At 39.8% G+C, this 13226-nt stretch overlaps 1 protein-coding gene across 1 annotated transcript; it reads right to left on the reverse strand.

The window, feature by feature from the left end:
- Positions 1 to 337: 337 nt before the first annotated feature.
- On the reverse strand, positions 338 to 9676 carry tmprss2 (transmembrane serine protease 2). The gene is made up of 15 exons (XM_085469490.1): positions 9614 to 9676; positions 8823 to 8988; positions 8453 to 8512; positions 8122 to 8272; positions 6509 to 6601; positions 6264 to 6380; positions 6049 to 6178; positions 5397 to 5513; positions 5266 to 5306; positions 4822 to 4990; positions 4005 to 4168; positions 3809 to 3904; positions 1994 to 2136; positions 1756 to 1908; positions 338 to 1421 (listed from the first exon to the last, which is right to left on the reverse strand). Exons 2-15 carry the CDS (start codon positions 8889 to 8891, stop codon positions 1413 to 1415), a joined length of 1512 nt encoding a protein of 503 aa, XP_085325616.1. The 5' UTR covers positions 8892 to 8988; positions 9614 to 9676; the 3' UTR covers positions 338 to 1412.
- Between the last annotated feature and the right edge of the window lie 3550 nt (positions 9677 to 13226).

A 13226-nucleotide genomic window follows, 5' to 3' on the forward strand; every position in this document is an offset into this window, starting at 1 on the left:
AAATACATCTGATACATTTTCTATGCTCTGTTGTGAATAAAATATGCATTTATGAACCATTGCATTCTGTATCATCGTTGCTATTTATTTATTGACATTTTAAATTGGCTCTGATTGAACTGGGGTCTGCGTAAACCAGTGATATACCAGTTGCATTTGGTAAAGTAATTCAAAAAACTAGTAGATCAGGCTAGTAAAAGTACTAGTCTTCCTAAAAGGTCGACAGCAAGTAATGTGTGCATTTAAGCAGCTCCTGCACATTTGCTAAGAGAAAAGAAGCAATTAAAGAATAAGTAAGAATTTGATCTGAAGGTTGGAAGTACATCGGAATGGAGCGAGAGCCTCATTCACTCTTTTATTCAAGTAGAAAGACACTAGTATTTATTTAAACTTTGCTAGTCTTAATGAAAACTGCTTTAAGCTATTATCCACAATAACATTCTAATACAGCATTTTTTTATTCTATGTATTTTAAGCACTTGTCTCACAGTAATGCACACATTATTATTGTGAAACCACTCTTTAGTATAGGACTTGGAAAAAAAACATTATGTAAATATCAAAGCTAAGACAGTGAAATGGAAAATAACAGCTAGTAGCTGAAAAAAATCCTGTCTTTAGACAAGTGCCTTAGAACATGTGACAGTAATATACCATAAAACATTAACTACCATTAGTTAACTGATTTGTCACTTATTACTGGGCAGAACTGAATTCCTGGCTGATTGTTCTGATAATATGTGGAAACAGACTCCAGTGTGAGCAAAGCTGTCATCCACAGCGCACACAGAACACTTAAAGTACAACTTATTTCAGAACATTTGACATTGGTCATATTTTATTTTGAAACAGTTATGAGATACAACACAACAGTGTGTGAATGTGTGTGTGAATGGGTGGATGACTGGATATGTAAAGCGCTTTGGGGTCCTTAGGGACTAGTAAAGCGCTATATAAATACAGGCCATTTACCATTTTTTACCATTTAACTCTAGTGGAATTTATTACATAACATTATGTGACACAGTCAAAATTTGATTTCCTGGCTTTGACCTTGCTGTTCCACTTCAAGGACATCATACTTAGTTGAGGTGGGAGCTAAAAGGCACATGTATGAATTCATTTCATTGTATCAGGCATGGCATAGCAAGCTTCGTTAGCCAGGCAGAAGTAAGAAAAGCAAAGCTACATTTTTCTGTAGCACATCTATCGCACAATGTGAATTTACAAAAAAACAACTCTTTGCTGAAAATTAGTTTTATTGGACCAAATAATAGCTTTATTTTGTCCAAATGCAAGAAATTCAGTGCATGCTATAAACAAGAATATAAAAATGCTGATCCATTATTTTGTTGGTTGATTTTTGTTTTGCAAGTAACTCAAGTAGTTCCTTTCAAAAATTCACCGACGTCTCAGTTATTCTATGGAGGTAAAGAAAAAAAAGTATGATTAGATTTAGGGGGAAGAGCAGATTCTCTTTTGTTCTCTTAGATGATTATTAATCACCAAATTATGTATCAGAGAACATCATTTCACACAACATGAAAAACAGTCAAACATTCAATGTCATGTACAAAGTGAACAGAAGAGCACGCACAAATAAACCACTGCTATGACTTTCTAGCTAAACTTACAAATATAAATGTATATTTGATGTGGCAGAGAAAATACAGGATAAACATTTGACACCACTGATTAATCAACAGATAATTTCACAGGACTTTATTCTCTATTCTCCTCCCATTGCATACGTACCTGTATGTTTTCGTATATCCAGTCAATAAAGAATGGTACATTGGCATAGACTCCTGGCTTGTTCTTCAAAGCACATCCATAACCATAGCTCGTAGCTCCTGCCAGCCACCATCGATTTCCTTCTTTCACGACCAGGGGACCTCCACTGTCACCCTGCAGCACACAGAACCACAGACATATCTCAGGTTGTACACTTATTGCTACATCTCAGAGTGTGTGACAGGAGGATCAGACTGACCTGACAGGAGTCAACTCCTCCCTCCAGGCTACCTGCACAGAACATGGCCTTGGTGACTTCACCATTTAATACTTCAGGTGCATTACAAGTGGCCCTGCTGTAAATGGTCACCTTGGCTTGATTCATTATTTTGGGGGTTGGCCCTGGAAAAAGGATTATTCACACTGTTAACTCAGACAAACATGAAAGGCAGTGCTTGCTAAGTCCCATCTGAAATAATCGACAATGAAAAATGAAAAGGAGCGTTACAGGTTTCTCACTCAACGTAGTTTATATTAGACAGTGCTGTGAAAAAAGTATTCAACCCCTAAATTTGTCTTGTGTTCTTGTGTTTGTGTCAACGTGGACACAAACTACATTGACAGCTGCTGGAATAGACCCACTCAGGTCTGAATACTTTTTTTTCATTCTGAGAAGCCTGAAGCTGGCTCAAAGGTCCTGTCACTAGCAAGGTAATCCCAAATCCAAGGCCATAAACACACTGTATATTGTTAATAACAAGTAACAAAAATCCAAAACAGCGTTAGTAGTTTTTACTCTTCTGCTCTGGGTCACACACTGAACTTTGTATTTCTTTTCATTCTCAGTTGGAAAGAGTCTGTTCTGCTCACTGGCTTTATTTAATATCCATTTATGTTCCTATTAACTGAGGATATCACAGTCACTAGTTTAAGAGTCATTAAAAAGTGTTGTTTAACATGGACAGGACATGCATAACTGTTTTACTTTTTCATGGAAAAAGTGTAGTGGTAGCTATTAGTGAAGATACAATAATGAACTGGTGGTGGTTGCATTTATTGTAAAGAAGAAAAAAAAGATGACAGTAAACATCAGATCAGTTTTGATGTCCTAATACTGACTCCATATTTCTGGTATTGCTAAAAACAGCTTGAATAAATTTAACTGAAGTTAATGAAACAGATGTTAATCAATCAATGAAATTCATTCACATATTGTAATAGTCTAAACAGTGTCTGCCTTTTTTGAAAATGCTGGTCAGTGTTACATGATTAAGAACTTACAATTAGAGATGCATCGAACAATTGGCCAGGACTGGAATCAACTAATTTCCAGTGACTTGGGTCATTTGAGCCAGCCTATTGGAATTAATGGTGTTTTGTGGTTTCTTTGTGTGTAGTATTTTGGTTTTCCTTTTCGGCTGCTATGTTTAGTTTCCATGTTGCTTTGTCGAGATGTCTCGTCTCCACTTCCTGTGCGTCATTCCATGTCTCCCCAGCCGTCATGTCTCTCTTACTTGTGCTCTCTCGTCCCCTCTCTCGTGTTCCCTCGCTCCCTCTCTCATCTGCCTTGCCTCCTGTCATGTTGACGCATGCTCACGTGTCAGTCTATGTCTCAGTGTTTCCTGTTTTACTTTGCTAGTCTCACGGTCCATGTTTTGTGTGTTTAGTTTTGCTTCCCCTGTGACGTCACTTTGTATCAGCTGTGTTCCCCATGTGTTTCCACTTTCCTCATTGCCGTTCCGTGTATTTAAGTCCTCTGCTTGGTCTGGTCATAGCAGATGACCCCGCCCCTCCCTGAGCATGAGTCTGCTGGAGGTTTCTTCCTGTTAAAAGGGAGTCTTTCCCTCCCACTGTCACCAAAGTGCTTGCTTATGTGATTGTTCCATTGTTGCATTATTGTAGAGTATTTTCCTTACAATTTTAAACATTTGGTGCTATATAAATGGTGTAAATAAATAAATATAAATAAATAAATGGTATAAATAAATACCATTGAATTACATTTTGGGTGTTATGGTAAAGGCTGTTGCCAAAGGCTGAAGGTTTGACATATTCAGTTATGGTTTTGCCTCACCTGTTGACTGCAGTGCTCCCCATCCTGTGATCCATGCTTGACGATTAGCAGAAAGGTTCAGGTCAACATTGGGGAGACACACCGGCCGAACTTTATCTGAGGCATAAGCATGTATCACCTTAGAGTGCTGGATTTGCAATCACGTAATCACAGTATCATTGAAATTAACATGTGAAATTAACTTCCAAGTACTTACTGTTAAAAGTCAGAGGTGTATCAAGCTTTAGGAGAGCAATGTCATAATTATTCGTTCTTGTGTCAAAATCTTTATGTTTGATGATTTTCTGAACTCTGCTGTTAAACATGTTTTCCAAGTTCACGTCCCCATAGTATACCCTCCACAATGAAGGAGAAGAGGAACTGCCAAGGAAAAGACAAGGTGAAATGGGCATGGTGGATTTATTAAATATTAGCCAAAACACTGTAGATAAAAGATGAACACGAGGTCACTATTGATCCATTATGAATCCTCCACTTGAGTGGAGGACTCGACAACTGATAGTTGGAGACTCGACATAAAAAGTAAAGGTGGCTCTCACTGAGAAATTGAGGACACTGTATGATAACGATTTGGCAGTTCCAGTCTTACACAGTTTTATCATCTAATTGAATGTATGGTGGTCAAAGCTGCATGGCCAAACCTTAGGCCTGCTTCAACTAAGATAGTTAATGTTAATGTCTTCTGTGGGATAAACACAGTAAGTGAACCTGTTGTCGAAAAAGAGACAAACCTACTGAACTTGCAAACACGTCGCGTGCTTCACTGCTATCAGTGACACAGTTACCTTTCTACCAACATGTGAATAAATATATTGCAATAAAGTAATATTCCCATATATCCTGTGTACTTTGTCTTTGAAGGCACACCTAAGTCATTAAGCTGTAAATATGACACACACACAGGTAGTTCTTTGAATCAGGATTACTTCCGTCAGAGGGATTATGTTTTTGCTATTGTTCAACAGCACAATGACATGTTCGGGTGAAAGAAAGCAGAGAATAGAAGCTCTCACTATTTAAAGCAGTGTGCAGCAGACAGGATCCAGTATCGGCTGATAACGGAGCCTCCGCAGCTGTGTCGACCTGAAACCTGGAGGCTGACCTGCCATGGCCAGGCTCCATTTACAGCCTCTGTGCCACCAACAATACGACTGCTCGGAGCTGCTGAACTCTTGCCACATTCTGAGGACCGAGGAGCTCAATGTTACTTTCGCTGACTTTCAAGCTTTTAAACCAATTCAGACACTGTAGCACCAGACAAATGGACAGACTAAATGATTACATTGATGTATGATCAATCATCCAAGTAAGGAAATCCCCAAAACTTGATTCTGTCCATCACTCATCCAAGTGAGGAAACGCTTCTTCACTGAAACACGACGTCCAGATAAATAGAATCAAGTTTTGGGGATTTACATTATTATTTCACGTATGTCACAGAGAACACAGTAGCTTACCAATACACTGAAGTGTGACAGCTTTGGAGAAGCACAGTAAGCTGAAAGTGAAAGGATGAAAAAAACGGCACATTTTATAAATGCTGTGGTGTGTATGAAGTGAGCACTCAGTGATATGTGGTTGTGTATACCTGTGAGTGAGCTGTGACTGTATTAGTGAGCCACTATTACTTCCAGACTCCAGCCTCATATATCCATTGGAGGCCAAAGAACCTGCACTGGTTTGGCTGTAGGCAAAATAATCATCTCTGTGGGACAAAGAGGCACGTGTGACAGGGAGATGAGACCAGCAGACTGTACTCACACATACATGCATGTCACGCAAGGACATTCCCTCTGAGTTAGAACTTTGAAAAATATGTACTAATCAATACTGCACATTTGTCATTTCAGAAGAATATTAGTTGTTGTCTCAGTGGGTGGAAAAACTAAGTACATCCATTGTTTCCACAGGTAAGCAGTAGGTCTGTGCAGCTAAAAAAACAAACACTTTATCACCCACGTATCATACAGGCCACCAGGTGTAAAATTACAAGATGATTCTTATCATTTTTGTCAAAGGGCTGAGGAGTTACAGTAATGTGACGCACACATTATTATATCAAACGAATATCTATTATATCTAATCCAAGAAAATATTTTTGTATGTAATTTTAAAAAAATGCTTTAGTTTGGAAATTATTCAAGGTCCAGTAGCAATGCAAATCATGAGTCATGTAATATGAGTGAGCTTTTTACACCACACATTGCAAAAGTGTGTCAGTGGGAAAGGACAATGAGCACCTGCTGTAACCAATCTGTCTGCACACAGTTCGTCCATAGTTATCATCCCAGTTGTCAGCACACACGGGCATCCAGGTCTGGCTGCTTGATGAATAACTCTCCAGCATGGAGTTGGCCCCTTGGAGGCGAACTGTGAAACATCAAGTCTATTAAAAAATAGATTCGTACACTAAATAACTGTGTGGAAGACTGAGACACTGATTTGAATGCCTTACAGCACTGAGATTCATCCTCTCCATCTGGACAGTCAATGGTTCCATCACACCACCAGGTATGGCTCAGACACATCCCACCTTTTCCACACGACTTCCCCAGTAGACACTGGTAGTATACTGTGAGCACATGCATTTACTACTGTGAATCTCATATATATACAAGAGCATGCAGAATCATGCCATATTACAATACTTAAATTATAAAAATAATTTTATGCAGCTGCACAGTCTCCAGATCAACTCACGGAAGTACCACAGCAAGAGTCCGAGCACTGCCAGGATAACAGTCACACACAGAAATGCACTCAGGATGTACTTCCAGTGACATTTCTTTCTTCCTGAAGGCCAAGATTTAAAAAAAAAAAAAAGACAATCCTGTATCAATTTGTAAAAATTCATGGAAAAACTGTTGATTTGGGAGACAGACACTATTTCTACTTTTAAGATCAGGCTTCAAACTTTCCTTTTTGCTAAAGCATATAGTTAGTGCTGGACCAGGTGACCCTGAATCCTCCCTTAGTTATGCTGCAATAGGCGTAGGGTGCTGGGGGATTCCCATGATGCATTGAATATTTCTTCTTCCGTCACCTTTCTCACTCACTATGTGTTAACAGACCTCTCTGCACTGAATAATACTTGATATTAACCTCTGTCGTTCTTCCACAGCATGTCTTTTATCCTGTCTTCCTTCTCTCTCCCCAACCGGTCGCAGCAGATGGCCCCGCCCCTCCCTGAGCCTGGTTCTGCTGGAGGTTTCTTCCTGTTAAAAGGGAGTTTTTCCTTCCCACTGTCGCCAAAGTGCTTGCTCATAGGAGGTCATATAATTGTTGGTTTTTCTCTGTATGTGTTATTGTAGGGTCGACCTTACAATATAAAGCACCTTGAGGTGACTGTTGTTGTGATTTGGAGCTGTATAAATGTATAACTATCCCAATCATTAATGCGCAGTCACAAACAAGACACAACTGCACTGAGTTTGCCCATGTTTTAGAAATCTAAACAGCCACTGTGACGACAGATGAATATTGTGATATTGTAGTAATGTAAACCATAAAACAGTTAACAAGAAGCAATAAACTCTACCAAAGAAGAGTCATAAACACAGCTAACTTACTTTGAGGCTCATATAAACATTGTAAACCAAAATTCTTGAAGTAAATAAACACATCATTTACTTTTTCTTTTCTTTTGCTTTTAACATCTTCTAACTTTAATATTTAGAGTTTCTTTTTATTGAGCTTATGAAACTAAAACATTTCAATTAATATGAAGAGTTTCTGCATTGCACTATATAAATAAACTTTATGCAAAAGTATAACTCCACTCTGTGTTTTATTGTTTTGTTTTGTATATCTTTCATAGTTTGCAACTCTCTATGAATGCAGTCATATTCAGAAAGGTGTGTCTGGATAGTTCAGTGTCTACGTTCTGAATTTGTGAGTATCTAGTGGTTAAGAGGAAGTTACAGTTACCTATTTTATGCTGCATATTAAAATTTGCACAGTATTTAACTTGTGGAAACACCGTAAAACTCTTCAAGTTTATCGACTTTAAAAATCAGTTAATCAATAAATTCATCAGTTGGTGTAACAGTCACCACGGCTTTCTGCCTGCCAACTTTTAGACAACAACAGTTTAAAACTATTTTAGCCACGTTGTCTTGTGTCTCTAGAAAAGACTCGATTGAAACTGTATTCATTTAATCAAGGAAACAATTTTAATTATTTAGGTTAAATTAGTATGTGTGGATTTAAAATGTGGAACAAAAATAAGTTAATGATTCTGTGAATGTGCAATACATATTTCCAGATGGATATTTGCCAAGTGACAACCTTGGTCAAATCAAATATTCCAGTACCTTTTGTTTGCCTTGGATTAGCTGGTATTCCGGGTGTTGAAGTATAATACTGGTTGATGGAGGAATGGCTGGGGATCTGCTGTGTTACAGAATATGGAGGACTATATTCTTCATGTTTAAACACTTGGTTGTCATACATGGGACCGCTCACCTGGAGATATACAGACAAAAAAAAGATGAATTTATTTGCTCTACCTGTCACTGAGGTAATCATTTCATCAGCATCGGTTTGTTAGATTCAGTTATAAAGTTGAGATATCAGATCGAGCCTGTTTGTATATGTATGTTTAGTCAAATAACAACCTGAGAATAACACTTGAGGTGACCATACCTGATTATTATTCATAGTGAAACTGATTTTACTGCCCGAAGAAGAAGAACTCTGTGAAACCTGAAAAGTGATGTGTAAAATTTAAACACATTTAAATACTAGTTGTTAGGTGCAACATTCACACATCTTTGCAGATTTGTATTTTTTCATTAAACTGAACAGCTTGGCCCCACAATAAGAAGCTAAAAAATAACACACACATATTAAAATGAAACAGAAATACTCGTTTACACTTTTCTGTTATTCACAAATAAGATTTAAACTGAAGAGAGAACATTTTTGAATAAATATTTGCTCATCTTACTTTGGTATGAAGGTATCATGTGATCCAGGACAGCTAAATTACTTAGAATTATTTACTAGTTCTCACCTCGAAAGTTTCCTTCGGTTCTCTGACTCTGTTACCGCACTCGTTTGTTTCTCTCTCTCCCCGTCTCATTTTCTTTCTCGCCTCGAATGTAATCAACAGCCAGAGTCACGCCCTTTCCCACTGTGTGCGCACCCAGCATGTGGTGCTCAAGTGGATTTACACACAACTGGATAAAAAAATGACAGGTGCAAAGAATATGGGCATATCTCAGTATCTTAATTCACATGTACATATTCCAGTTCGTGTACGTGTAATCAGATTTGTGTGTGCGTAGAGAAATCAGTATGTCTGTGTGTTCATGTCTGTTCTGTGAGTATGAATGGTTCAAAAGTATTAAAGCGCAAATCTCTATAAAAAACAACAACAACACACAACATCACAAGTTACAATCATGCAGTTTTACTTTTTCTCTCTTTTTTTTTTAACATGTAACTTTTGCTACGCACACACAAATCTCCACACAGACTGAAATACACACGTTCGGATTGAGACAAATACAAACAATGCTTTTGATACAATACCAGCCCCATTACAAAGCACCATACTTCAGTACAGATGAAAGACAGTGTTCTATATATATTTCCGAGAGGTTTGCAGATTGGTGTAACAATCCTGTGCATCTCATACAAGCTTAGGTTCTTTTGCATAAGGCACGTGTTTTGGTAATCAAAGCTCCATCTCTTACCAGTCTTCACAGCTTTACTCTGGGGCCTAATAAGATTCTACTATATTCTGCTAACCATAACATGAAGATTAAAAATAGGGTGAAAAGGTGTAATATATGCACTTACATTAAGTGTAAATCTCGGTCCTGTCAAAGCAAAGAGTTCCCTGAGTTTAATTTGTGACGTCTAAATAAGTGGACTTTAAAAAAGAATGGACAAAGGACTTTCAGACCCTGTTAAAATTTAACTCTGTATGAATGTGCCAACTGTCAGGAAATGCAAAATAGAGAAAGAAAGATGACGGTCATGAAGGACAGGGTGGAGGTACATAATGTCTAAATGACACACTCACAACCTTAAACTGACTTTGAAAGGGTGTGAGGATAATGAGGGATCATCGAGTTCAAGCTAATTAGAGGAAACAAAACATCCTGCATAAAGCTAACCACTCATTGCACCCTCCTTCCCCCGGTTTTGATGAAACTTACCTTTACTGAGCAGCATATCCTGACTAGGGGTTCACCCACAGGGGAAAAACATGATACATTTCCAGCAACACTACACTTAAACCGCACCCCACAAACATGAGTCCACTAAACTCTATGGGCGAATTCTGTCTATTTAAAGACATGGATTACCTTGTGAATATTTACAAATGCTTTAGCCATCAAAAATGGTATCTGTCTAGCATCTTTTTTGTTTTACATTCTTGTCTTAATATAAATAATATAGTTTAATTCATGTTTTATCATTACAGACAAATGTTTGTTTCCCTTCAGGCAGAGAATATTTAAGAGAGGGGAAAAGTGCAGTTCTTATAATCAGAGGCAAACTGATCCTTTAAACCACTTAGACCCCCGCGGAGTCATCATTTTCCGTTTCTACCTTTAAAAGCCGGAGAGCAGTCAGTCAAATGCTGGAGTCATTCATATGTATATTAGGTCGTTACCTAGGAATTCTGGAGGGAGGGGAGTGGGGGTGAGTGATTGAGGGGGTGGGGGAGTGGAGTGTTTCAGTTTGCCATCTTAGGGAGAAATCAACACATGTCCTTTGTATGTCCTTTGTTGCTGACATTTATTGATGAAAACAGTACAAAAAACCAACCATTTGTACACATATTTACAAATAATGATAAAAAGTGAGTGAGTACATTTCAACATTTTCAGCAATCACTCACAATCCTGGCACTGCCACGGTATCTGTCGTCTGCATTTACCACATGTGTACCTGTAGCAGTGAACACATCGCACAGTGGCCTGATTTTTTTTGCATCTGTGTTTGACCTGACACGTGGCCCTTTTTCCAGGGCTCGGTGTGGAGGGTTGTGTCCGAAGCAACTGATCTTTTCTTGCCTTCTTCGCAGCTACATGAGAGCGAGCCAACTCCCTTGCAAGCTCCACCAGGAAGTCCACCCGTCTTTCCTTCGTCCCGGTGCATGCTTGATACAGCACATGTGCATTCAGTGCTGCCATGTCAATCATGTTATAAAACACGGCGACTGGCCAGCGCCGTGTTCCTTTGCGGACAGTGTACTCCCGAACCATCTGGTCCATCACATCCACGCCACACTTTGTTTTGTTGTAAAGGGTGACAGTGTTTGGCTTCCTTTTGGTAGTGTTATCAGTCTGAACCACGCTGTGCATGCTGCTAAGAATATAGACTGTCTTCTTCCGTTTGGCCGCATACGCCGTCAGCGTGGCAGCAGAGGTTGAAAACACCTAAGAAATAAGATAAATTGTTATTTCCATAGCCCTTTTACACACAATGAAACACATAAACATAGAACCACAAAAGACCTGCAACATACCTGAGTGGTGAATTCATTGCGATCTGTCTGTCTAGTGGATTGAGGAATTTCCCTGCGAATCTTGTTGACTGTGCCGAGGATGGTGGTTTTCCGTCCAAGAAGTTTTTGCGCAAGTGAAAGCGATGTGAAGAAATTGTCCGTGGTAACATTTCTGCCCTTGTCTAGGAATGGTTCCATCAGCCTCATTACTACATTTTCAGAAAGTCTCTCCCCAGTGGGACGATTGGGGTCCTTGCCAAGATATGGGAAGACATTGCAAATGTACTTGGATTTTAGGTCGCAGGCCACCCAAAACTTGATCCCAAACTTGTCCGGTTTACTTGCAATATACTGCAGGAAACAGCATCGAGTCTTTGATGGGAAAAGCTGTTCATCAACGGTGATATGTAGACCAGGGTTGTAGCACGTGATGCAGTTGGTGACAAATGATCCCCACACACTGGAAATTGCAGCGAACTTATCAGTCTTTGCTCGATCACTGCGGGTGGACTTGTCATCAAAGCGTAGGTGTTGTATGATGTCTTGGAAGCGGTTTCGTGCCATAGTTCCAATTATCTGTGGGTTTCCCAGGTTTGCTGACCAGCAGTCATTTACCGATGGAACCCTGTAAACCCCCCGCAAGATGACAATTGCAATAAATGCCATTAGTTCAGGGAGGTCCATGAACCAATGAACATGCTCCGTTTGCTGTGCATGTTGAATAGTCCATTCTTGAATGCTATGAAGCATGTCAAGAGTGATGAAACACAGGAAGCTCTGAAGGCGACTCGAGATACTTCTCCTGGCCTTAGCCGTTGGCTCTCCATCTGCAGCGTACGCTTCTATTGGGGTGAAAGGGAGACGGGTCCCCACATGTTCTTCACGCCACACTGTGCCATCTTTCGCTGTCTCAGTCCCCAAACAAGCTCTCTTTTTCGGTGGAGAAGCAGTCTCCTCATCTGCAGTGTGAACAAATTCAAATTGTGAGCAATGGGAAGGTCAAACAAACTTACTAACTACATCCACTTACTTGTTTCATGGTATTTCCTTTTTCATTTCAAACAAGTAAGTGGATGTAGTTAGTAAGTTTGTTTGACCTTCCCATTGCTCACAATTTGAATTTGTTCACACTGCAGATGAGGAGACTGCTTCTCCACCGAAAAAGAGAGCTTGTTTGGGGACTGAGACAGCAAAAGATGGCACAGTGTGGCGTGAAGAACATGTGGGGACCCGTCTCCCTTTCACCCCAATAGAAGCGTACGCTGCAGATGGAGAGCCAACGGCTAAGGCCAGGAGAAGTATCTCAAGTCGCCTTCAGAGCTTCCTGTGTTTCATCACTCTTGACATGCTTCATAGCATTCAAGAATGGACTATTCAACATGCACAGCAAACGGAGCATGTTCATTGGTTCATGGACCTCCCTGAACTAATGGCATTTATTGCAATTGTCATCTTGCGGGGGGTTTACAGGGTTCCATCGGTAAATGACTGCTGGTCAGCAAACCTGGGAAACCCACAGATAATTGGAACTATGGCACGAAACCGCTTCCAAGACATCATGCAACACCTACGCTTTGATGACAAGTCCACCCGCAGTGATCGAGCAAAGACTGATAAGTTCGCTGCAATTTCCAGTGTGTGGGGATCATTTGTCACCAACTGCATCACGTGCTACAACCCTGGTCTACATATCACCGTTGATGAACAGCTTTTCCCATCAAAGACTCGGTGCTGTTTCCTGCAGTATATTGCAAGTAAACCGGACAAGTTTGGGATCAAGTTTTGGGTGGCCTGCGACCTAAAATCCAAGTACATTTGCAATGTCTTCCCATATCTTGGCAAGGACCCCAATCGTCCCACTGGGGAGAGACTTTCTGAAAATGTAGTAATGAGGCTGATGGAACCATTCCTAGACAAGGGCAGAAATGTTACCACGGACAATTTCTTCACATC

The sequence above is a fragment of the Copadichromis virginalis genome, linkage group LG10, assembly GCF_057382275.1.
Source record: "Copadichromis virginalis isolate Kocher_CV1m ecotype Utaka linkage group LG10, C_Virginalis_male_GT1.1, whole genome shotgun sequence".
NCBI lineage: Eukaryota > Metazoa > Chordata > Actinopteri > Cichliformes > Cichlidae > Copadichromis > Copadichromis virginalis.

What these genes read in the sequence shown, in the direction of transcription:
- tmprss2 (XM_085469490.1), bottom strand. Translation starts at nt 8,891, where the DNA reads ATGAGACGGGGAGAGAGAGAAACAAACGAGTGCGGTAACAGAGTCAGA. An exon ending in TCACTATGAATAATAATCAG is followed by an intron (nt 8,273 to 8,452) that starts GTATGGTCACCT and finishes GTATATCTCCAG; the next exon opens with GTGAGCGGTCCCATGTATGA. An exon ending in GGGAGCACTGCAGTCAACAG is followed by an intron (nt 2,137 to 3,808) that starts GTGAGGCAAAAC and finishes TCCTTTTTCCAG; the next exon opens with GGCCAACCCCCAAAATAATG.